The sequence below is a fragment of the Molossus molossus genome, unplaced genomic scaffold, assembly GCF_014108415.1.
Source record: "Molossus molossus isolate mMolMol1 unplaced genomic scaffold, mMolMol1.p scaffold_m16_p_24, whole genome shotgun sequence".
Classification (NCBI taxonomy): domain Eukaryota; kingdom Metazoa; phylum Chordata; class Mammalia; order Chiroptera; family Molossidae; genus Molossus; species Molossus molossus.
Window position 1 is genome coordinate 13,754,220 of NW_023425360.1, and position 25,246 is coordinate 13,779,465.

At 54.2% G+C, this 25,246-nt stretch overlaps 1 protein-coding gene across 1 annotated transcript in view; it reads right to left on the bottom strand.

The window, feature by feature from the left end:
- Positions 1-8,046, bottom strand: part of ATP10A (ATPase phospholipid transporting 10A (putative)) — a 52,621-nt gene extending 44,575 nt beyond the window's left edge. Inside the window, exons 1-2 of the mRNA XM_036278028.1 lie at positions 7,897-8,046; positions 5,779-6,324 (exon numbers count right to left, since the gene is read on the bottom strand). Of these exons, the coding sequence (XP_036133921.1) occupies positions 5,779-6,221 (443 nt within the window). The 5' untranslated portion in view covers positions 6,222-6,324; positions 7,897-8,046. The remainder of the gene's footprint in view (positions 1-5,778; positions 6,325-7,896) is intronic.
- Positions 8,047-25,246: the final 17,200 nt, after the last annotated feature.

Genomic DNA, 25,246 nt, shown 5'->3' on the forward strand with positions numbered 1-25,246 from the left:
CATCGATTTGTGCTCTGGCTGGTGTGCTCAGTGGTTAGAGCGTCAGCCTGCACACCAGAAAGTTGTGGGTTTGATTCCTGGTCAAGGGCACGTATACCTGGGTTGCAGGTTCGATCCCTGGCCCCTGTCAGGACGCTTGCGGGAGCCAATCAATCAATGTGTCTCTCTCACATGGAATGTTTCTCTCTCTCTCTCCCTCCTTCCTTCCCTCCCTTCCATTCTCTCTGAAAAAGAAAAAAAAAATGGAAAAAATATCCTTGGGTGAGGATTAATAAAAGAAACATTGATTATTGTTATTGTTGTTGTTCCACTTATTTATGATTTATTGGTTACTTCCTGTATGTGCCCTGACCGGGGATCAAAGCCACAACCTTGGTGTATCAAGACAACACTCCTACCAACTGAACTACCCGGCCAAGGCCTGGACGCGTCAAAAATCATATTTTTGCAGAATATGTCATGACACAGGAAAGATAATAATGAAGTGACAAATGTGGATACAAAGCTATAGACACAATGGCAACAGAATCTCTGAGTTGGCAGAAAAGTGACAACATTGTTCATTTCTTCCATCTGCTCCTTCTCCCTGTAGTCCCGGCGCCTTTAGTCCCAAACTCTAGGATGAGAACTTATTTCCCACACCCGAGCTGTCCCACGAAGGCATGACACTTTCCGGTTCCCTTCACTGTATCAACTCGAGCGTTTAAAAAACAGCTTTAGGAAACTTGTCACCTTCAATATCTGAGAGCCCGTGGCTTAGAAAAGACACCAGAGACCAGGTGCTGAGCTCGCGGTCTTTCACAGGGACCCGCAAGGCTTCTCTGGCCTCACAGCCTCGGGCTGTGCCAGACTCCTGCCCATCTGCATGATTCAAAGCCAAAGTTATATTTGGGGAGAATGACGAATCTCTGTGAAATGCAAAGAGAACTCCCAGCCGCCCACCCAGTATCCCCACCACACCCAGCCCCGCCTGCACTGCGTCTGTAAGTCTGGAATCTCTAACATCTTTACCCACATTCTGTCCCCCTTCTAAGGAGCCCCGCCACCCCACAGGCACGGGAGGCCGGGGCCTCCACCGACCCCTCCCGTACAAGGGGACATGCTGGGGAGCGATGACCGTACCAGTGATGAATGCCGCCTGTTCATGCCGCCGCTGAGAAATGCCAGGTTCATTCACGGACACTTAACGTCCCTGAGAACATCTTCCAGGGAACGCTGTGGGCGGGCAGTTCCTAACGGGGCGGACCCACGTCTGGGAGCTCTCGCAAAGCACACGTTCACCCAGCAAGGACCCAGAGGGGGCTCCCGGGGCCTACAGGACCGATGCGGCTCTAACGGGCGCCTCGAAGCCCTTGGCCATCAGTCCGAGCGTGTCCCAGGGCTGTCCCAAATTCCACATGGATTAGTGCACCAGGTTTTCTGTTTCTCCTTATCCACACGCTTCAGCCCCTGTGAGGTGCCAGGCATGGGGAGCCACCACCCCGGCTCCTGTGCACCACCTCACTGCCCGGGCCGGGTAGAAACATCTAGAAAACAAGCACTGTCATGGACTTCTGCTGCTAATAACTCATCTTCAGCACCAAAGTGGACTCCTTAAAAAAAAAAAAAAAAAAAAAAAAAAAGAAGTCCTGGCTGGTTTGGCTTAGCAGTTAGAGTGTCGGCCTGCAGACCGAAGCGTTGTAGGTACGATTCTCAGTCAAGGGCACGTACCTGGGTTGCAGGTTCGATCCCCAGCCCTGGTTGGGGTCGTGTGGGAGGCCGCCCCCAATGTGTCTCTCTCATATCGATGTTTCTCTCTCCCTCTCACCCTCCCTCCCTTCCACTCTAACTGAGAAGCAATGGAAAACTATCCTCAGGTGAGGAAAAAAGAAGAAGAAAAGACAGGACACCTCCCTCCACACACTTGCATGTGTCCAACCACGACAATGACGTTCAAGTGCCCTGAAGACACCACTGTCACCTGGAGCCTCCGCTCATGACCTTATTTGGAAATGGGTCTTTGCAGATATAATTAGTCAAGTTAAGATGAGGTCATCTTGGATCAGCTGAGGACAAAAGGCCAGAGAGCCGAGGCATTCATCCTGCTCCGTGCGCATAGAGAAGCCCACAGACCCCCCTGGCTCTGCCCTGGGTCTACCAGAAGGCCCGCGGCAGCACCGGGCCGGCCACATGGGCAGCCCCTTTCCGGCAGTGTGCGCCCCGTCCAGGCACCGCGTTCCTGAGGTCCAGCGGGTACTTGCTTGACCTGATCCACGTGTCACAGAAACTGGGATACGTTGATTTTTCTTTTTTCTATGTGTAACCAACACACTGAAAATATAGTCCTTACTACTCAGCAGTGAGAATCAGAGGCCTGAGACTTGGACAGTCCTCGTCCCCTCCTCTCAGGTTACTTGCCTTCACAGGTGTGGCACAAGACAGGCGTGGGACACCCTCTGCCCCTCCGGACGCTGGAGGCGAGGAAGCCCTGGCACTGTCGGTTCCAAAGGAGCCAGGAGCAAGCCTGCTGGCCGTCCAGCAAGGACACGGTGACAGCTCAGAGCCCAGCAAAGCCACTGCTGGCTCAACCCTGCCAGCCACGCTGTCGGCGTGAAAGTCCATGAAGCCCGGCTCGCCCTGTCCTGTCCAGCAAGCCGAGCACAGCCTCAGGGCTCGGCCCCGCCTGCCCTTCCGTCCCCCTTCTAGCACAGGTCAGAGGTTATTAATCCAGCAACAGGGTGTCCGAACTGAAATGCAGATCAATTTTTTATCTACATCCTTACACGCACTCGGCAATGTGGTCCCTTGCTGCTTTTTTAAAAAATCAATGATTCAAGTACAGCCGATGCGCGGTATTAGTTTCAGGTGTACGACACCGTGATCTGGCGTCTGTGTGCCTTATGAGGTGACTTAGTGACAGGATGGTGATCACAGCTTCTGCAGGGAAGGGTCCCTAAGAGAGACGGGCTCCTGCTAAGGGCGGTGCCTGTGGCATTTTTTTAAAGCCTGTTCCCCCAAGCGAGTGGGAGAGGGCAGCATGGGTACTGGTTCAGTTCTAGAAGCAGTCTTTCTCCAGGCTCAGCAGCCATCAGGGTGTTTTCAAAAGCATTTCTTACCGAGGACTGTCCCACCTTCCACAGGATTTCGAAACACCTGCCCGTGTTCCGAATGTCTTGTCTCACGGGAGCGAATGTCTCCGACCCCCCAAGCTTGTTTATTTTAGGGACATCCTGTAATGGGGTAGTACCCATCACTTGTAAATGGATTCAAAATGCATATTTACCTAGGTGTCGACATTGACGTAACAGTGTGCTTTTACGCGATACCTGTTCTTTCTAGAAGACACTGGCTGGCTTCCACACCCAGTAACAATTCTGATTTCAAGGCAAAGGCAGGGCATGCCCAGGATCGAGACAAAGACTATAGGACACTCCAGGGACTGTGCCTTCAAGCATCCCTTCGACCGCAATCATCTGAGCTACTCAGAACTGAAAGTCCGTGACAATAAAATACATCTCTGGCCGGGTGGTCCTCTTGGCTTGCACCCTGAATTCCTGCCCTGCGGGCCCTGCCCAGGGCCCCCCAAGAACACACCCTGAAGTGTGATCGGTCCCTAAGCTCCATGAGAGGCCCTGGTTCAGTGAGGAGCAGCTCAGGGCACCGGTTTGAGCCGACGGGCAGGGACGCACAACCTAGAACGCAACGGGTACACAAATCACTCACTGTCCACAGAGGACAGGGAAGGCTCGGAAACCCACGCTCCTCCAGCCTCGTCCTGAAACCCCAAAGCCGACTTTCGGGGCCTGGAGTGTGACCTGGCTCTCGAAGGAATGACTGCTCCCCGGACAGTCCACACTCAGCAACCACCTCTCACACCCAGGCGGACGCAGCCACAGACCCACCCCGGGGAGTAGGCCTTTCTCTCCCCGGGAAAGCATTCAAGGAATTTGACTTGGGAGCTGGGAGGTGTCAGGAACCCCTGAAGGCACCCTGATTCCCGAGGACCCGCAGATCCTTTGAGAATCCAGGTGGGGCTGGGAAGGAAGGGGAGATCAAGGGCGGGTGCGATCCGACAGGAAGGTGAAGGGTTCTACATCCCACGAGGCCTTTCAAGGTCACGGAATCAAGACGGCGTCTTTGGGTTCCCATTCTCAGGTTTCCCATCTGCGCGCTGGGGGTCAGGGTTGTTACGAGGGTCCAACCACATACTGGATTGCAAGCACTTTGTCAACGGAGAGAAAAGAAAGTATTTCCTGAGGCTTCTGTATTTCTGAAAAGGAGGTCACAGGAGCCACTGGCTAGGTGATAACAGGAAGTGGTAGGGTGTAGACTGCTGCAGAGGCCGGCACAGCTGTCTGGAGTCCTCACTCTGGGGACACGGGGTAAGCTGTCACCCCCCCCTTCTCGGCTTGAGGCTCCTGGGGAACAGGAGCCAGGACACTGTGACTCAAAGTGGGAGCCATCACACAAGCGTCATGTGTGTGCACATCAAACATTCAGCTTCCTGGGCTCAAGCTCGGACGAGTTTGGTCGGAAACACTGGGGATGGGGCCTGACCACTGTCAGCTTCTCCAGATTCTTACAGAAACTTGAGAAGTACTAGGATGGCAACACGGGAAAAGCTGTGGAGTTGGGAAGACCTGGGTCAGATTCCAGTACCATGACCTAGCAGCTCTGTGGCTTCAGGCAAGTTACTGAACCTCTCTGAACCTGTTTGTTCATTTGTAAATAAGTATGAAGCCCAACCAGCATTGCTGGGAAGGTCAGAGATACTCATGTTCTTTATTTAGGCTATCCTAAGAGCCATGAACAACCCTGACCGGCCCCCCTCCCCACCCCCATCTTTTTTTCGTGGGATAATAATCTGACACTGAGAACTCAAGGGACTTCCTAGAGGCCCGTCACCCACAACAGCGGCGCAAAGGCCCATATCGGCCCCTACACCAGGGCACAAGCAAAGAACACAGGCGGGGACATGGGCCAGCTTTCGATGGAGGCCCAGGCCATCTCCCTTCTTGAGGGGGTGTGACCTTGAGGTGGGCTGGGCTCACCAGACCTGCTTCTTCCTCAGTGTCCCTCCAGGTGGGAGAATAAAGGAGAAGGGACAGCTGGCATCCTGGACAGGCCCATCCTGTGTGTCCACAACTCTGGGGGATGTAGGGAGAAGGAAGGAACAGGGGGAGCCCGTGGAATGAAGCTCCCTGGCACTAACTACAGGCAGGACTCACCGACACCCCCAGCCTCAGTCTCTCCATCTGGAAACCGGGGTTAACGTTAAGAAAGTAAACAGTCAGTGATGGGGTGGCGCCGGAGGGCGGTCTGCTGTGAGCACCCCTGCCTGCATCGGGTGTGTGCTGGGCACAGCAGAGCCTGGTGGTAGTTTCACTCTGTCCCAAGACGAGGTGTTGCTAAGACTGAGATTTACATTCCTGTGTTGGTTGTTAAAGTTATTAAAGATCCTGGCCCACGGAGCCAAGCCAAAGTCAGAGGCAGGAGCGGCTGGGAATGAGGACGCCCCTGGGCCGCTGGATTCCAGCCCTGGGATCATTCTAGTTCGGACGGGATGTCTAAGTGACAACCGGGAACAGGGTACCCTCTGCGCCCCAGCATCTAAAATTTCGTATTCTCTGCTTCTGGGCACAGAGGGGCCTCCGGAAGCTCAATGTTCTCTCAGGCCCACCGGCCCCTCGAGGCCGGGCACCCTGTCCCGAGTCCAGCGCTCTCCGGCCCCGCCCGGTGCCACTCACTGCGCGCCCCGGCCCCGCGCCGAGCCCGCGCCCGCCAGCCCGCCCGGCTCACCTGCTGAAGACCAGGCAGCCCAGGTGGTTGATGTCGTGGTCCGAGCGGTGGCGGCTGTAGTCCTCCCACAGGTCTTTGAAGGCCGTGACGGCCAGGATGAACAGCACAGGCGCCAGCGCCAGGCCGGGCTGGAAGGCGTTCACCGCCGGCACGAAGTTGAGCAGCGCGATGAAGACGAAGTACACGTTGGCCAGGCGGTGGAACTGCTCGAACAGGTTCTTGGGCAGGAAGGACAGCAGGGTGTACTTGGTGGTCTTGAGCCGGTTGTCGGCCAGGTGCTGGGCGCCCGCGCGCCACCGCGCGCCCCTGGCCGCGCCCGCCGCGGGGTCCTCGGCGCCCGGGGGCGGCAGCAGGCTGGAGCGCACCGTGCGAGTCCGGCCGTCGCGGCGCCGCCGCCGCCTCCCCGGGGGCGCGGGCTCCTCGGCCGCCGGCGCCCGCTCCATGGCCGCGTGTCGCCGCGCCCCGCTCCTCCGCCGTCGGCCCGCGCGCGCCAGGTCCTAGGTGATCATCGCCGGCGGCCCGGGCGCGGCGGCGCGGGCTCCCCGCCTGCCGGACGCACGGACAGGCTGTGAGCGCCGCCGGGCCGGGCTGTTTCCGCCGCGGCCCCGCCCCGCCCGCCGGCTCCGCGGAGAGCGGGAAACACAAAGACCCTGCACACCCCGGGGCCGCTCAGTTTCGTTTTCCAGAAGCCGCAGTTCGCGCGGCCGCGGAGCCGGGCCGGGCGGGGAGAGGGCGCCCCGCGGGGCGCGGAGCTTCCTGGACGCGGGCGGCCGGGAGACGCCCACCCCCGCCCGAGCAAACCAGTCGGATCCCAGTGAGCCACGCACACCCGGGCTCCGACTTCCCGATCCTCCCTGCCCGGGGACACCCGCCGCCTCTCCCCTCTCCCGACCCCTGCCCAAGAGTCACTTCTTGGGTGAACTGGACTTTTTCCTTCCCCTAACCACGCTGCCTTCCTGACTTCTCTAAATAGGATTTTTCTTTCTTCTTCTTCTCTTTTTTGGGCACTGTGGCAAAGGCCTCCCCTTCTCTCCAGCACACTCGGAGGACAAAGTATCCCTTGGGTGCTGTGGTTCTGAGGTGAGCTCTGTGACCCAGACAGGAGCAGGGGCTTGAGGATGGCTGTTGGGGACGGGGCACGACCCGGAGAGGGCCTCAGACGTGGGAGAAGTGTCTCACGAGGCAAAGGACACCCCTCAGTATTCACAGGGAATCAGAATGGAGTGTGCTGAATATTCCTGAGGGGCGGGCCTCCAGGGTCCACAGTAAGCACCCCCCCCCCACACACACACACACAGTGTGCGCATGTCTGAAGCACAGAGGTGAGAAGCAGGGATTTTTTTTTTTTTTTTGCCTTGGAGACCACGGCTGCGAGTTTGGGTGAAAGGTCCAATTTGGGGTACTACCTGTCTGGATTTGGGTTGCTGCTGGCCACCTCCTCCTGTAGACCTGCCCCTCGTTTCTCTGGGCCCTCTCAGCACCTCAAGGGCCTCTGCTGGCCTGGGTTCCTCCCGGCTGCGTGCTGGTAAGTCACTGTTCTAACTGCAAACCACAGGCCTCCTCGCCATGACCTGCTCTCAGGATGGCCCTCACCTCCTGCACCCTGGCTTACACCCCATCCGGCCGGGTCAGGTCTCCCACGGCCACAGAGAGCCGAGCCGCAGACCGCGGCGTTTACCAGAATCCAGCGTGAGGAGGAAGGCGTAACAGGTACTAAGAAAATGCCCATGACACAGATCAAGCCCCCCCCCCCCCCCCGCCACGCCTAGGGGTGCAGCACTGCGTGTGGAGGCCCAGATCAGAGGAAGGTCTAGCCGAAGCTCCTGCCCTTCCAGGGAAAGAACCAGCTCCCACATCCAAACTGCGGATTCACAGGACGCCAAGAACCGCAGCTTGCCTGGTTTCCATGACAAAGACGTCATGGATCCGCGGTTTCCTCCATCACCCAACCCAGGGAGGCCTCGGGCATGCTGGCCCCTCCATCTCCATTGAGTCTGCGCCCCTGTGGGTGTCCCCAGGGTGCCCAGAGCCTCCGGTGGGTCCCCCTGCCTCCCGGCTCCTTGCTTCAGCCAGTCTGCGTGTTGCCGAAGTGGTTACTGGCCTCTTTCATTGTCTTACCCTGGAGCTCAGGTGTCCCCCTTTGCTAACAGCCAAATGCTGACGCCTCAGGCAGAGGCCCCTGGAGGCCCTCAGGGGACTGGCACCAACTTGCTGTTTTAGCTCCGCCCCCTCCCGGCCCAGCCCCAGGGCCAGAGGTCTCCTTACCCTCCTCAGAACAGGCCTCGTTCTTGGGGCCCATCCACATTCCGATCTAAGGTTCCAAGATTCTACGAGTCACACTGCTTGTCCGGAACCTTCCCCCACCTACTCTTCGCCAACGCCATCCTTCTGCGATGGCCTGGCTCCGCTGGCCTCCCGGAGGGTTTTCCCACCGTGGACCTAGTGAACCTCATGGAATTACTTCTGTTCGGACGGATGTGCCGTGGGCAGGGAGCCTCCTTAGACTGCTCCACAGGGTGAGCTGGATGCTCTGCCAAGTGACCTTGCTGCCCAGGTCAGGGCAGGCTGGAGGGACTCCGGGCTACCAGCTGGACCACTGAGCTCCGATGAGGCCCAGCCACTGGGCCCTGGGCAAGTCGTTTTCAACAGAGTTCCCTGCTCTCAGGACCGTATGCCATCCTGGGGGGCTTCCAACAAGGAGCGATGCAGGGAGCCAGGTGGGGACACCTCTGCTGCAGTTACCATAGCTAGGGCTGTCGGAAGGGCCCCCGGGCAGCCCTAAGAAAACCAGGCACGCAGATATCGGGGGAAGACAGGTCAGTACGGGAGACCATGGGTTGGGCCCAGCCGGTGGGCAAGCAGAGACATGGTCCTCAGTGGCTCGTGTAGGGCCTGGTGGGTCACACTGAGGATTTTGCTTTTAGCTGTGAGAAGGGGCGCTTAGGAGACATGTGTGTGGACCTGCTGGCTGCTGCGTGACCAGAAAGCAGGGGACAGGCAGAGAGCTCTGCCGTCATCCTGGGGGGAGGGCACAGTGGCTCAGGTCGCGGTGGCCAAGCTAGGGTGGGACACGGCCTCCTTCAAGCCAGCGGGATCTGCTGTTGGACGGGGTATGACAGAAGCAGAGTCAAGGACAGCCGTGAGTTGCTGTGGCAGAGAGACAGAGGGAGGGACATGCCGGAGCTGGCCATGGGAGGCAGGGGTGCCCACGTCTGAGCTCTGAGGAGACCCAGCAAGTGGCAGTCTGGGCTGCAGAGCCAGTCTAAGTGTGACGGGCGTGGCCAGAGTGGGGGCTGGGCAGAGGGGCCAGCGTGTGGGCTAGTCCGGCCTTGGGAAGGGTCAGGCCTCTGGGTTTGCTCCAGAAGCGGCCGGAAGCCACAGACCGCCTGAGGCAGAGGCAGGAGCTGAGAAGCTGACTTCCCCTTTGGAAGAATGGAAGGTGATTTTCTTCTAGGATTTTCACGGTTCCGCAACTTACGTTTAAGTCTTCCATCCGTTTTGAGTTTATTCTTGTGCGTGGTGTAAGTTGGTGGTCTAGTTTCATTTTTTTGCTCGTGCCTGTCCAATTTTCCCAGCACCATTGATTGAAGAGACCGTCTTCACTCCACTGAGTGCTCTTGCCTCCTTTGTCCCATATTAATTGACCACAGGGTGTGAGTTTATTTCTGGGCTCTCTGCTCTGCTCCACTGATCTGTATGCCTGTTCGTGTGCCAGTACCCGGCTGTGTTGATGTCAGTGGCCTTGTCGCACAGTGTGATGTCAGGTATTGGTTCCCTCTGTCCCCTGGGGTCTGCACGTCTGTACACCAGCTGCCGGGTGAAAGTCGTGTCTCCCTGTGTCTCAGAAGGTCTGCCTGACCTCTGCCCTAGTTGGTGGGTGGAATTTTATCTTTCGATGCTGGGGTGGAGGAGAACCCACGTGACGTTGTTGGTGCCAAGGTTGAGCAAAGCCCTCATCTGTCTGGACAGACAGCTGCTGTTGCAGCCGAGCCGAGAGAGGCTCTGAATGGGGCAGAGGGCAAGCTAGTGGCCAGCTCAGCCCTCGGCTTCCCGGGGTGTCCATCCGCCAGGGTCCCAGTGCAATGTAACCCCTGACCTGCAGACTGGCTCCTCCCGTCACCGTGGTGGCCGCACAGCCACCGAGCTCCTGCAACCTCGGAACACCCCTTTGATTACCCTTATTTCCAAGTGGGGTGAAGTCCCTGCTCTCCAAGGTCTGAGGGGGAAGGAAGGATTCCAGAGTCAGCATCCTTCCTAGCAAGTGGCTGACAGAATCCCCCTGGGTGTGTGGTGGGCAGAGTGTGGATGGCTCCTGAGATCCCTAGATACTATTTGCACACCAACACGAGGCTTCCTCAGGGAGCTTAGGACCCTGGAGTGCAGGGGGAAGTTGAACACAAAGAGATTTTATTCTGCACCCGCACCTCTTCCAGGCTCCGTGTGATCCCCAATGGTTTCTCAGGGGCTCCCCCACCCCTGGCCCTGGGCATGACCAGCCCCTGTCCCTGCAAATCAAACATGCTTGCCTCATGAATGTAGCTTTCTTGGGAACCTGGGAAGTACTCACCTATGCAAGAAACCGGCCCATTCAGGGAGCAAATTAAATACTGGCTAAACCCTCCAAGGACACAAGGAGCTTTCTTTGAAAGTTCTCTGTGTTTGGGGCTCTGGGAAATTTCAGTTCTTAAAATAATACTCTTCGGAGCGTCTCGCGTTGAGATGGGAAGGTGGAGGGGCCTTTCCGTCTATAGACCCCCCCAAACGCTGTGGCTGGACTTCGGACACGGGCTGCCAGGGGGACATGCCGATGTCCCTCATAGAACCCTCTTGTTTCCGGGTCTGAAAGGGAGTTGTCCCGGTGCAGGGTGGGTTGTCACAGACGTGATGTTCCCGAACTTCGGCAGAGCACGGTGCTGTGGCAGTGGGTGTGCCACGGTGCCCGGCAGGCTCCCGGGCGCCTCGGGGGCTGGCCCTGCCGGACTGACCCGGGGCTGGGTCTCCCCGGGGCACACCCCCCTCCCCTTTCTCTTTGATTCTCGCCCTTTGCACACCTCTCGGAGTAGCTAGGGCTGTGGCTCGTATGTTTGAGCAGCTTCTGATGCTCATATTGGCCTGGATAGAGTATTATATGGCAATAACCCCACTCGAGAAAGCCGTTGAGGGACTTGTGGAGGGCGTTCAGCGGTGGCAGGGTGGGTGGCATCTGCCCCTCACTCCCTCCCTGCTGACGGCCCCTCCTGGGTAGCTCTCCACTCATACGCTCCTCAGGGTCCACAATCCGTTTACTCTGGGTCTCACTTTACAAAGAACATGTCGCAGGGGATGAGGCCCAGGGTTTATGATTAGGGAGAAGATCAGGCCTCCACTTCTGCTTTCCCTGCGTTTTGACCGAGGTCACATGGAGCGGGTACCGTGCCACCTGAAGGGTGGAGGCGATGCCCTGTGCCCACTGCCCATGCACCTGCTGGCATCTGTGGACACGGCCACCTCCGGCCACTGTCTCAGATCCCAGACCCCAAGGCCTTTCTCTCCGCCCATCTTCCCAAACGCAGCATGTCATTCGCTCTGCTTCTCTCTGGAACCGTCCAGCTTCTCTGTGGAGCACAGGACAAACTGGGGGGTGCACTGCCCCCATCAGGAAGGCAGAGGGAGGGCGTGTGCTGTGGGCAGCACTGCCACCTGGTGGCACACGCAGCACCTGCACCGCCGAGTACCGGTCACAGTTGGATGGAAACGTGGGATTTGGGGGGTGGATGGAGTCAGGCCCCACTTCACCTCCTGGGCCGAACACTCCATACAAATGGCTGCACCCCAAACACTGCTTTCCTTTTCATTTACTGTCTTTCCCTAAAGATACCTTATTATTATTATTATTTTTAATCATCTATGTAGCCCTGTCTTATTTACTAACAGAAAAAAAAGCAGCTAATGTTTCCAAAATGAACTCACCCTTCAGTCATGTTTCTGGTTTTATGGGAAAGTCTCATAAAGAAAAAAAAAATCTCTTCTTCTAATTCTGTATTGGATCCCAAAGTGTTTGGTCTAAGACACGAGCAAGCTCCAACCGTGTGGTGTTTTAATCCATGCGTGTGCCTGAATCTGTTTGTGCACGGGCGTGTGTGTGCAGGACGCGCACACGTCTAAGCAGGTGTGTGTGCACGTGTCCATGTGGCCGGCAGAAAGAGTGTCTGAAGTGTCCCTCGGTGGAAGAAAGAAACGTGTGCCTGCAGACCTGGGTGGCCCTCCAAGGACACGCGATTCCTGCGGTCTGAGCGCTGGGATTACTGCTGAGTCACTGGCTGAAGAGGACACTTTGTGACCGGCTCAGAGAATAGGCAAGCTTAACAAAGACCTACTTATTCCAAATCCTCAAGCAAGGTTTCTTCTTCAAAAGAAAGAAAGAAAGAGAAAGGGAGGTAGAGTGATAAAAATATGCCAAGTGATACTTTTACAGACAGGACGACTGTGTGTCTGCACCTGAGCATGTGATTCACCCACACGGTGCTGAGTGCAAGCTTCCAATTCACAGCACGGACGTTTACCTCTCTCCGTTTCAGATTTCCCTGGACGAGCTCAGGAACCGGAGTCCGTGCGACTGTTACACTAGTACAATTGTTATTCGCATGTCATGGAATTAAGAGCTTATTCATTGGGTGGGGGGAGGTAGAAGAAGGTAAAGGGGGATAGAAGGTGGTGGATGGAGACTCGATGTGGGGTGAACACACAGTACAATACACAGATGACGTTTTGTAGAATTGTATACCTGAGATCTATACATTATATAAACCTATATATTTTATTAACTGATGTCACCCCAATAAATTCAATAAAAATTTTTAAAAAGAGTGATTCAGTTATTTATCAAGCATGGATCACTACAAGACAACGTAGATCATCTGATAATCCAAACTTCTCGAAATGAAGACATCGAGACCCAGTAAGGGCAAATGACTTGTCCAGGGCCACAGAGAGGCGGCCTCAGAGTCGAGTCTGGAGGGCAGGTTCCTGTTCTCAGTTCGCCAGGCTCAAACCCTGGCCCCTACAGCTCTTTCTCTCCCCGCTCACAACTGTGCTCTGGATGGTGAGCACTCAGGAGAAGCCTGGTGTCCTTCATTTTAACCCGGTTCAGTACATTTTCCTGGACCAAAGAGATGGTTTGTTACAGTGGAGACAATGTTGGCTCGGAAGGTAGGTGATAGGGATGGGCTGACAGGTTGAGAGCGCGCTGTGATGGTGACCTTAGCTGAAATGATGAGATTGGGTTATATCATTTCTTTTTTATAATTTTTTATTAATTTATTTCTGTTACAGATGTTTCTCCTTTTCTTCCCCATTGACACCCTCCTCCTCATTCCCCCCACCTTACACCCGGCTTTGTTGTCCGTGTCCATCGGTTATGCGTACATGCATGTAAGTTCTGTGGTTTATCTCTTCCCTCCCCCCACTGCCCCCTCTTCTGAGGGTTTTCAGTCTGTACCCTACTTCCACGTCTCTGGGTCTACCCAATTACCCAGACTGTTATGTTCATTATATTCCACAAACAAGTGAGATCATGTGATATTTGTCTTTCTCTGTTTGGCTTGTTTTGCTTAGAATAATACCTTCCAGGTCCCTCTATGTAGTCTCAAAGGATAAAAGATCTTTCTTTCTTACAGCTGCGTAGTACTCCATTGTGTATATGTACCACAGCTTTTTTATCCATTCATTTACTGATGGACACTTGGGCTGTTTCCAGATCTTAGCTATTGTAAATAGTGCTGCTATAAAAATGGGGGTACATATATTCTTTCTGATGGATGTTTCAGGCTTCTTAGGGTATATTCCTAGAAGTGGGATCACTGGATCAAATGGCAATTCAATTTTTAATTTTTTGCGGTAACACCATAGTGTTTTCCATAGTGGCTGCAGGGCTATATCATTTCTACTGTTTCTACCAGTTCTGAGAGCCAATAGCACATGTGTACCTCCCTGAAGAAGGTAATACAGGTAGAAGGGAACCAGTATTTATTCATCCATGTGACTGAACATGTAAGCAGCTGTGATTTGGGAGAGTTGTTCTTTCCTCTGTGTGTGTGTGTGTGTGTGTGTGTTGGGGAGAACAAAGATCAACTGAAAGCAGAATTATTAATTTTTAAGGGTAGCTGGGAATGTGTGTTAGAACACTGACAACACGTAAGGTTTAATGAAACTCTTAAAACAATAAGTTATCGTGACCAAGAGGCTCTTTCTCCATGTACAACCCACACCATGGACTGAAACGTCTATTTATTAAAACGACAGCTTGCTGTATTCTCCATTCCCTTTTCCAGGAAAGAAACGCAATTTAAAACTTTAAGTTGCTATGGAAACGAACTCTCTGTCAGGTGGCATATCAGGTTTAAAAACACACCTAAAACAAAAAGTGATCTTTTCCTTTCTCACTCTCTCTCTTTTTTGCACATAAATGGTATATTCTGTCCATGACACTGGTGAGCTAGAAACGCCGTGAGTGAGGTCAGAGCAAGAAGCAGGAGCTGCACCTTGGAGATGAAATGTAAATGCTGTTTCCATAGGTACTTTCACCTGCCTAGCAGTTCACGCGAGCTTGTCTTCATCAATGGACGGGGACAGATCTACTGATCTGAATGTATTTCCTCACTCTCCCAACTAGTTTAAATTTAATACTAATACTTTTTTTAAAAAGGGGGACATGGTACATGGCTGTTATTGAATCTGGATCCGCCATCTCTAAGAACACTGTGGTCTTTGAATAAGTGCGGAAGTGCCGCTGAGTTTAATTAAAAACAACAAATCATCGGGCCAGCGGCGAGGGAGCTCCTCACAGCCCACTGGATCCGTGGCTATTTAAGGAGCCAATATTTTAATCTTAAAGCATCTGATCAGATGAGACCGTGGCGCTGATGGCTGTTTGATGAAGCCAGGGCTGTCCTTGACTGGGGGACAGGAGGGCTGGCTGGCCAGGAGGACTTGGCTTGTGTTCCCTTTAATTTGCAGTGTGAGGGAAACAAAACAAAACAAAAAAACCCAGGATGCGTTTTATGGACGAAAGTCTGTAACACGGAGGGGATTTTCTAGGGAAGCCATTTACTGCTAATTATAATATGTGCATAAAAGCTCTCTGCTGCTCTGAGGATTTTACTCGGCTCTTTCACGAAGGCCAAGAAAAGGACTAAAAAGCGTTGAGATTTATGTGTAACTATTCATAGCATGGATTTTCAGAAGGCTCTCTCAGGCATTCTTCCCCAACCCCTTTTCTTTATTTTTTATTCATTGATTTTGGAGAGGATGGGAGAGAGAGACAAGGGAAAGTGAGAGAGAGAAATATCAATTTATTGTTACACTTACTTCATTGGTTGACTCCTGTCTGTGCCCTGCCGGAGGATCAAACCTGCAACCTTGGCGTACTGGACGGCGTTCTAACCGACTGAGCCCCCCCAGACAGGGCCTTTCCCCCCTTTTCTGCTTATTTCCAGAATTAGCAGGGAATGGGGCATAGTGACTGGATGTAAATGAAGAACCACTGTAGCTTGTTTTTTATAAGCTCATCCATATAAAAGGGATGTTTTCTTTCGAAATAAACAAAGGAGATCTTGAGACTATTTGAAGTAATAGGCATTCCTACAAATGCCCCAGAGGAAATGATATCACGTCTATGGAAGTGTCTTAAAAACCGTATACACGTAATATACGTGCATTATCTATATAAGACAGACAGATGCATTGTGTATGAAGACTGCTTGCTTCACCCCCGTCGGATCTGGCAGAGGAGTTTGGCTAATAAGCTCAGGCGACACAAGACCATTTCTTGCCACCTTCTGACAAGCTCGGTCTAGAACCTGCACCTCCAGCGACGCTTCAGACCAGCCGGCTGCGACACACAGATGGGACATCTGCCCCCGATGTCCCAGTCACCCTTTTCTACCCACATCACCTCCCTCTTCTCCGCTGTCCTGACCTCTGCTTTTTCCTGATTCTCCCTCTCAGTTATGAACGTTTTAGCTCACGTGGAACCTCTCCTAAGGAAATTCACTATTAGTCTGACATACAATTGCGAAGTAAATGATACCGTTTTTTTTTTTTAAACCTTATTTATTTATTTATTTATTTATTTATCCTCACCCAAGGACACTTTTCCATTTTTTGTTCGGGTAGAGTGGGAGGGAGAGAGAGAGACAGAGAAACATCGACATAAAAGGGACACATTGAGTGGCTGCCACCTGCACGACCAACCAGGGCCGGGGACAAACTGTAGCCTAGCCAGGAACCAAACCCAGGTCTCTGGGGACCGCAGGCCGATGCTCTAACCGCTCAGCCAAACCGGCCAGGGCGATGATACCCTGTTTTTAAAGACATTTCAGGCATGTTCCTTGAGCTAGAGGCAGGGCCAGAGGGTGGGAAGGACAGATCACAGCTTCTCATAACCCAAAAGGGACCTTCTTCCATCCACGGCAGATTTTATTTTAAAGGCCAGAATTCCTTTCTGACACACAAACTGGAGTGGTTTGTACCCCCACACCCCCAGGTTTTTTGTTTTTTTGTTTTTTCCTTCGAAGATATATATTTCTGAGTGAAGGCCACCAGCTGGAATGAAATGAATGATGCATTTTCCCAGCCCAACTGCTTACTCTAGGAAGGTGGAAATAGGCCACTTACTATTAGACCCGACTGTCAATGTAAATCTGAAAGAAAAACGGGTCATTGAGTGACGCCAGGAAGGCTTTTGTTAATGCTGAGAGTGTGTGACAAAGGAACCAACCCTCCTCGCTCCGGCTGTAGGAAATAGTTCCAGGGAGTGAATGACAGCGAGTCTCTGAGCAGGGCTGAAATTTATGGTGAGGATCAGAGATTCCCGGGTTCCCAAATGTGCAGACCACACCCAGCGTCTGGGATTGCTCCAACAGCATTGTGATTTTCCTTCTGCAGTCTACGGTCTGTAATTTCGTGTCCCCCTCCTGCCAAGTGTAATACTGCAAGAGCAGAGCATCATGTGCGCGACAGTTGGGAAGGTCAGGGCTGGGACCGCCGGTGAGCGCGATGGCGTTGGAGAGGAAGAATACAGGCGTCGGAACAGTGCCTCCATTGGGAAGATTGGGCTTCAACATTGGCCTCCACTTGCTGCAGGTGGAGGAGTTGCTTCTGCATAACCTGTGAGAGCCTGAAGAGCCACGTGAGGTGGCTGGGCACGAGGTGGTGGGCAGTGGTGGGCACGAAGCTGGCCTGGGGGGGGGGGGCTAGGGGAGCCCCTCCCCTCTCCCTCCCAGCATCTCCAGTCCAGAGAAGTTGCTGGGTTTTGGTGACCATCGGATGTAACAACATGAAAGCTGAGGTGCTTAGAAATCAGGCTCCCCCCCTGCTCCTCGATGCCCATTGTGAAGAGAAGGCATTCCATGTATCGGGGTCACACTCCAATGGTGACAGGTGCAATCAGAATGTGGGCATGGGAAGAGTCGTTGGGGGTCCAAAAGGTTACCTCAAAATACCGCAGGTGGTTGAGATCCAAGACCCCACCTGATTGACAGGAACAGGCTTCTCTGCCTCCCCAGATCCATCGCTTCCTGAGCCTCTGTCCTGTTACGTGCAAGTGAGCTTTGCCCTACTCTCTGGAAGGGCTTACCGATGCCACGTCATCCCCATGGAAGCCAGGGCACCCATGCCCAGCCTGTCATTCCGTTCTGTGCGCCCACGGTGTCGTGCCAGGTGGAGCTTAATAAAGTAGAAAACACGCTCAGTTCTCTTAAGGGCTTTTAGTGTGGAGGGAGACCTTCCTGCCCGCCTGCCCTCCCCAACCAGGCGTGTTATTATTTTATTGTTTTTCTTTTGCTCTTGTTAACATACTAACTGCCACGTTGAGCTCAAGGGTGATGAAGGTTCCTCTAGTGACACCAAGCTCATGTCCACGTTGGGCTCGGGGGTCGTGGGAAGAGCTGTCCACGCTGGTTCAGGGGGTCATCAGGGAGCTACCAGGACCTTGGAGCCAAGCGGACTTCTGTTATCAGTTGTGTGTTGCTGGGTTGGGTTGGAGAAGGGGAGACAGTGAGTATGACTGAGCACAGTGTGGACGGTGGACGCAGGGTGTGAGGGGAGGGGCAGGGAGAACAGGAGGCGGTGGGCATCAACTGGCCAACCACCAGGCTGCCCAAGGTTGGCCTTCTTGGGACACGCCCACTGCTTCATGGTAGAACTTTTCCTTGTGATTATTTTTATTTATTTATTTTTGCATTTATCTTCAGATAAAGCAGGAGGGAGAAAAGGAGGAAGAGAGAGAGAGAGAAACATCGATGTGAGAGAGACACATCTAGTGGCCGCCACCCACAGGGGCCCAACCTGGGCCGGGGGCAAACTGCAACTGAGGCACATGCACTTAGCGGGAACCGAACCCGGGTCTCTCCGGTCCGTGGGCCAACGCTCTAACCACTGAGCCAAACTTGCTGGGGCTTCCTTGTGATTATTTTAAACTCAAAACTAGCCCTTCCCATAAATAAGAGTTCAGGCCACCGCAGAAACAATATTAAATAAAGAACAAATAACCACGTTTCTGGCAACACTTGCCACCATGTAAAACACGTTGCTTCTCAGCAGCACCCAAATTAATTGAACCCCACACTCGCTTGTGTTAGGCTGTCAGTTTACTTACCCTCCTCCAACTCCTTTGTGCTTAGACATGTTCAGCGCTGTTAGGAGCTGGGAGGAGCACCGTTTCATGATTCTTGCATTAATAATCCTTTTTTAAAATTACTTACATTCTCTCCCCAAGGAAGAAACTGATTACTCGCAGATTATAAATGTGTACAATAGCCATCTCCCCCATGCACAAGTCAGCGACAGAGAAACATTTCCCACAAAATCCTCTAACACTCAATTTTCCCAAGGGCGGCCGCGGAGAGGAACCGTCGTGGTGGGCGCCGTGGTGGGCGCCGAAGGGGGTTGAGATCAGTGGGTTCAGAGGTCAAGCGGGATGGATCGGATTTCTGTTTGTGAAATTTGGGAAGGCAACGAAAAGAACAATAGCAAGGAAAATGTTGCTGTTCGTGTAGGCATGATTAGGTTGGTAAGAGAACATGTCACCCCCCCAGTCAGAGATACATATTGAATTGAACATTTATGGGCCGATAGGGCAGATCTTTACAATTGTGGAGCAAGCCACCTCTCACAAAACCAAACAAAACTGAGGGCGGGTGTGGCCCAAAAGCAAGATGAGCAAACTCTGGGTCATTGTCAAAGCTGGAGCACAGGGGACCGGAGAAGGATCGTCTGTCTTATCCTTTTGCTCAGTTTTAAGAATCCACCTCGAAGGAGAAAGAAGAGGGTGGTTAATATGACCTGTCCTCCTCAAAGACCTTTATGTTTTCAAATATTATCCTTTAAACGCTGCCTGTGTTTCTGTGGCTGGAGTTCCTATGCACCCTCGTATGAGGATCAGGGGGAGACAGCCAAGAACTGGTTTCTCCTCCAAGAATGGAAACGTCCTCTTTCCTTTGGAAGGACACAATCGGGTGAGACTATCGAGTATGCTACTGGGTTAAATTCAGTTCCCAGGGACATAGGACATTGCCGAATATCCCGAAATAAATCCTGCAGCACGTATTTTCAGTGGCAACCAGCAGCGAATCGTAAGCACGTTGCCAAGAGGAAGCCACACACGGTGACCTGGCTGGGAAAACGCATTTGCTGGAAAGGCCACGCGACCTGGAGTTGTCCCAAGTACTGCGCTGTGACATTCCAATCAGGAGCTAAGCGCTTGAGCCAGGCTCGGCCTCCAGACGTGCTCTGCGGCCTCCCAAGCCGGATAGACAGCGCTCAGGGCGGAGGTGGTACTTGGTTGGGAGTAGAGTCCAAATGTTCCTGTTGCTTTTCAGAGGCGGGTTTTCTATCACGGGGGGACGAGTTGGGGCACCGCTGTGTAAATGCAATGGCCAATGTGCAGATGTCAGATTGCAAACCTCTGAAAAGCTACCCAGCGCCTTGGCGCCCTGGAGTCCCCTCGTGGAGGGGAAAGAAGACGACGTGGCTGGGTCCCTCCAGGCAGGTGTGTCACTGGAGTCGCACACAGTCCAGGCGTGCGCTGGGGTGGACGGCGAGTCGGGAACGGTGGAGGCGAGATGCCTCCTTCAGCGCCCTCCCTGGGCCATGGTTTTGTTTCAAGGGGGTCTTAGGGTCGGTGAGTTCGTCAAGGTTGGGGCTGTGTCTGCTGCAGGGCCCTAGACGGGATGCCCAGCGGGAGTTAGCGCTGCGGTGCGGCCCAGGGAGGCGGCCGGAGCGCGATGCCCGCTGGACGTGCCTGCCCGGCCGCGGGTCCCCACGGATCACCGAGACGCGCACTTCGCTTTCCTGCCCTTTGCTTGCACGAACCAATCCCATTCCCTGCTGGCGTGCGGTGTTTATAATGTTCTGGGAGATTCATCTGTTCTCAGAAATTGGAATTCAGACAAAAGAAAATGTAACTGGAGTCGCATGCGAAAGAGCGCACACGCGCTTTGATGCGCGATGCAGACGCGGAGTCACACGGCCGGACACGTCCCCGCCTCGCCCATGGCAACGGCGAGACGACGCCTTCTGGCCGGACCTTCGTGGCGCGTTTCCATGGTGACGGAAGCTCTGCCAGCTACACGCACCGTCGTTCCGGAGACGCGGGTGAACAGCAGCTGCCGTGGGATTACTGGGGGAGAGCAAAGCTGCTCTTTCTGGCCTTTTCTGTGGGGCACGTCCCTGCGCCCCGAGGGCGCAGCCGGGCTCAGTTGAGTGGACACATCCCTTGAATGTCAAGTCATTACAATTTCATGACAGGTGTCGAGGAGATGCGGTGGCCTTGCCGGCGGCTGCAGGAGCTTCCACGCGAAGGTCACAGGTCCATCCTGGGGCGGTTCGCCGCAGCATTGCCGAACCTGCCGTTCAGGGAGACGCGTCCTGGTGGGAAGGGGCAGCCCTGCGTTAATACCACAGAGGGGTGCTGACACCGGATCCGAATGTATAAGCCATACATGTGCGTGATCAGCAATCAGTGTTTTCTGTGTAAGCGATCAGGGATGATGACTAGATAGGTAACAAAGGCTGGGGAACCTGGTGAAGGTCCTTCAGAAAGACCCTGGTCCCTGAGCTTGCTCTCGCTCTCTCCCGGGACATACCACCTCCTCCAGCGTCGTTACCCTTTGTAACACCCTCTTACAGATGTCAGGAGAAAATTCAGAGCAGGGAAAGTGTGCTCTGGCACCCTAATCCCAAGGGGCCTTTGTCACCAACCACCAAGTGGATTCTGCGATCTCCAGGTAGAATGGATAACGCAAGGGCACAGTCACAGCCTGTCCTGGACCTGGATGGCCACGTTTCTAGAAGGACTGGAAGGGTCACCTTGTAGTAAAGAAATATAGTTGCACATTCGCAGCGCACAGCTGCCCAAGGAGATATTGTTCGCCCCGAGGAAGAAGTGTCTTCTATCTGCTTCTAAGACTTAGAGATGGATGGAAAGTCACAGAAACCAAGTCAGTTTGGAAACACGGACTCAAGAAGCCATCAATCAATTCAGCTCTCTCATTCCACTGGATCTTAGCATCCCCTGGGGTCCTCTAAGTCGTCTGAGGGCCAGAGCAACTTCTGCTGCCTTGACTGGTTCTGGAAGGATCCATGATAGTGGCCTGAGGTCTCCCAGGCTGCCCTTGATTCAGCAGAAGAGATGGGGAACTAGGGCCCAGGGCCAGGTGGGAGGGGCTGGATTTGAGGGGTCAGGGCTGGGCCAGGGGACTGTGGGTTAAGAGAGGAGAGCAGGGGAGTCTCCAGCATATAGAGGGGGGCTGTGTGGTGCCATGGGGAGCCCAGGAGAAGCAAACAGGGGCTAGGGCTATTAGGACTTCTGCCTGGACCTGCTGAGCTTGGATTTCCCTGAGTCATCGGATCCCTTTGGTTCGAACCCCTGTATGGCGTTCATAGCCCCTCGTGTGGCACCTTGGCATCCTAGAAAGAGCCATTCAGGAGGGTTATTTTGATTCTCACCTCACTGGCCTGACAGGGAGGCCAAGGTGAGAAAGTGGGACGGGGAACCTGAGATTTCACTGGTGCTCCGAAAGACCCCAAGGAGGAGCGGAGCTCGGGCCATGGAGGGCGTGGCAGACGGGAGGGCACGGAGCACAGCAGGAAGCGGCCTCCTGGGTGCCTCAGCCCTGTGGCTCTCCACCCCGCATGGGCCCAGGAGCGCTCCCAGCCTGGGGCCCCTTCCTTTGGAGTCTAGGTTGTGTGCTCTAGTGGCCTGTGCCCAGGAAGGCTGGTCGTTCTCATCTAGGGACGGGGACAGGGAGTTTTAAAATTTGCCCTGACCCATTTGGCTCGGGTAAGTGGTGTTTACTAGAGTGGTCTGGTCGTGGGGGCAGGGTGGGCAGGTCGTGGGGACAGGGTGGGCAGGTCGTGGGGACAGGGTAGGCTGGTTGTGGGGACAGGGTGGGTTGGTTGTGGGGACAGGGTGGGCAGGCCGTGGGGACAGGGTGGGCAGGCCGTGGGGACAGGGTGGGCAGGCGGTGGGGACAGGGTGGGTTGGTTGTGGGGACAGGGTGGGCAGGCCGTGGGGACAGGGTGGGCAGGTTGTGGGAACAGGGTGAGCAGGTCATGGGGACAGGGGGTGGGCAGGTCGTGGGGACAGGGTGAGCAGGTCGTGGGGACAGGGTGGGCAGGTCGTGGGGACAGGGTGGGCAGGTCGTGGGAACAGGGTGAGCAGGTCATGGGGACAGGGTGGGTTGGTTGTGGGGACAGGATAGGCAGGCCGTGGGGACAGGGTGGGCTGGTCATGGGGACAGGGTGAGCAGGTCGTGGGGACAGGGTGAGCAGGTCGTGGGGACAGGGTGGGTTGGTTGTGTGGACAGGGTGGGCAGGTCGTGGGGACAGGGTGAGCAGGCCATGGGGATGGTGAGCAGGTCATGGGGACAGGGTGGGTTGGTTGTGGGGACAGGGTAGGCAGGTCGTGGGGACAGGGTGGGCTGGTCTTGGGGACAGGGTGGGAGGCTGTGGGGACAGGGTGGGCTGGTTGTGGGGACAGGGTGAGCAGGCCGTGGGTGCAGGGTGGGGGGCTGTAAAGGTTCACACGCACACAGTCTTTGCCTCTGGTGTTTCCTTTCCAGTCTCTTCCTATTTGCCAGGTACTCTGGAATCTTCTAGAATGCCATCTGTACCCTGCAGAAAGCTCCTTGGCTCCAGCTGTTTGGCCCAGGAAGGCTTTGCTCTTACTGCAACAGGTGGGTGGGGGAGCACTGAGAACCCCAGAAAAGACCTGGGTGGGGTCAGCGAGCCTCTGGGACCTGGAAGGGATGGGACAGCCTTGAGCTGAGTGTCCCTTGAAGACGCATGCCTGAATTTCCCTTGAATCCACAGTTGCTTTTTTTGTCTGCTATTTTATGGAATACTAATTACATCCTAGGGCTACCAACTTCTAATGAGCCAGTACCTGAGAGATTAAACTGGCACTAGCTTCTTCTTAGAGATGTTATTTATTTATTTTTTTTAAACAGAGTGTTTGAATATGCAGATGTAAGATCATAATTTCTTATTTAACATGTAATATTCCTTTGTGGATCAACTTATTGCTATGCCTGATTATTCCACCACCTTGCACGCTTTGTTAGAAGAAGAAAAACAGCTTGTCTTCCGTAAGGTAAAAATAAATAAATAAATGAAATAAACCAACTGCATATAAGTGATGCTATATATAAAAGCTGCTATGGGTTGCCACGGTAACCAAAGTTCTAAAAATGACAGAAAGAAAAGAACATCGGGTTGTTGTGACAAATGACACTTGAAGTGACAGGTTTCTTGCGAGGCTTGCTTTTAATTAATGCAGCTTTGTAAGGAATGTTATTCCCGAATAATAGACTAAGGTGGAAATCAGAAGCCCTGCTGGAAGACTTGTTTATTCGGCGCCGGGATAACGAATGCGCGGACGCAGACAACTGGCCGCCCAGGCTTCTCTGCGACAGAAGATGCCCGAGGGAGGCTGTCCACCGTCGCATGACAAATGTAGGTGCCATAGGTTCTCGCTCGCGTTCTCTCTCACGGGTGTGGAAACAGCTGTCTCCAGCAGCGGGAATCAACGTGAAGCTAAAAATACCACAGTCACAGGAAAGAAGAGCAATTGTGTAGCATCCCAAGTCACCGCCTTAGAAACATTTTTTCATGCATTGTTTTTACCGTTGGTACTTTTGGGTAAATGTTTTGAAGTCTGCTATGTAAAATGAAAACATTACACACACACACAGATGTATATATATTACATATACAGGGGTGGGGAAAAGTAGGTTTACAATTCATGTGGACAATAATATAATAATTAATAAATAATACAAGAATAAACTCTGTGTTTCGTGTACTCACAACTGTAAATCGGCATAGATGACTATTCCCCCAGGCTTATAAATCAAGGTAGACATATGTAGGCCTACATAAAATAAAAAGAAACATTTTAGTTTCTTCCCATCCTGGAAATGGCTTCGAAGATGAGATTTCAAGGCCCTCCCAGCATCTGAAAGTTTGAATTTTGTCCCAAGAGTGCCAACCTCAAGCTAACTGCACTGTGGTTTTCTCTGAAAGCTGATTCCCCACCTGGCTTCCCCATGTCGTGGTCTGTGGGCGGTAGGAGGTGAATGGACCTAGTTATTCCCTCACTGTCTACACCCCTGTGCAAACCTCCGTTGGGGCCTGTGCCTGCCCTGGTCACTCCTGCTTCAGGGAGCACCCTCCCCACGGGACTCAAATGCCAGCGGGTCCCAGGTGCGCCCCTTCCAGCAAGTACTAGGTGTGCCCCTTCCAGCAGGTCTTAGGTGTGCCCCTTCCAGCGGGTCCCAGGTGTGCCCCTTCCAGCGGGTCCCAGGTGCGCCCCTTCCAGCGGGTCCCAGGTGCGCCCCTTCCAGCAGGTCCCAGGTGCGCCCCTTCCAGCAGGTCCCAGGTGCGCCCCTTCCAGCGGGTCCCAGGTGTGCCCCTTCCAGCGGGTCCCAGGTGCGCCCCTTCCAGCGGGTCCCAGGTGTGCCCCTTCCAGCGGGTCTTAGGTGCGCCCCTTCCAGCGGGTCCCAGGTGCGCCCCTTCCAGCGGGTCCCAGGTGCGCCCCTTCCAGCGGGTCCCAGGTGCGCCCCTTCCAGCGGGTCCCAGGTGCGCCCCTTCCAGCGGGTCCCAGGTGCGCCCCTTCCAGCGAGTCCCAGGTGCGCCCCTTCCAGCCGGTCCCAGGTGCGCCCCTTCCAGCGGGTCCCAGGTGCGCCCCTTCCAGCGGGTCCCAGGTGCGCCCCTTCCAGCGGGTCCCAGGTGTGCCCCTTCCAGCGGGTCCCAGGTGTGCCCCTTCCTCCGTTCACCACCTCTCCGTCCTCAGGCTGCAAACACTTGGTGAGAGGCACGGACAGCAGTGAATCGGCCAGACATAAACATCCCTTTATCTGAAAGAATGACCGCCTGTGGCGATGGAGGTGCGCGGTAACCCAGCGCGACCCCAAACACGTCCATCAATCCA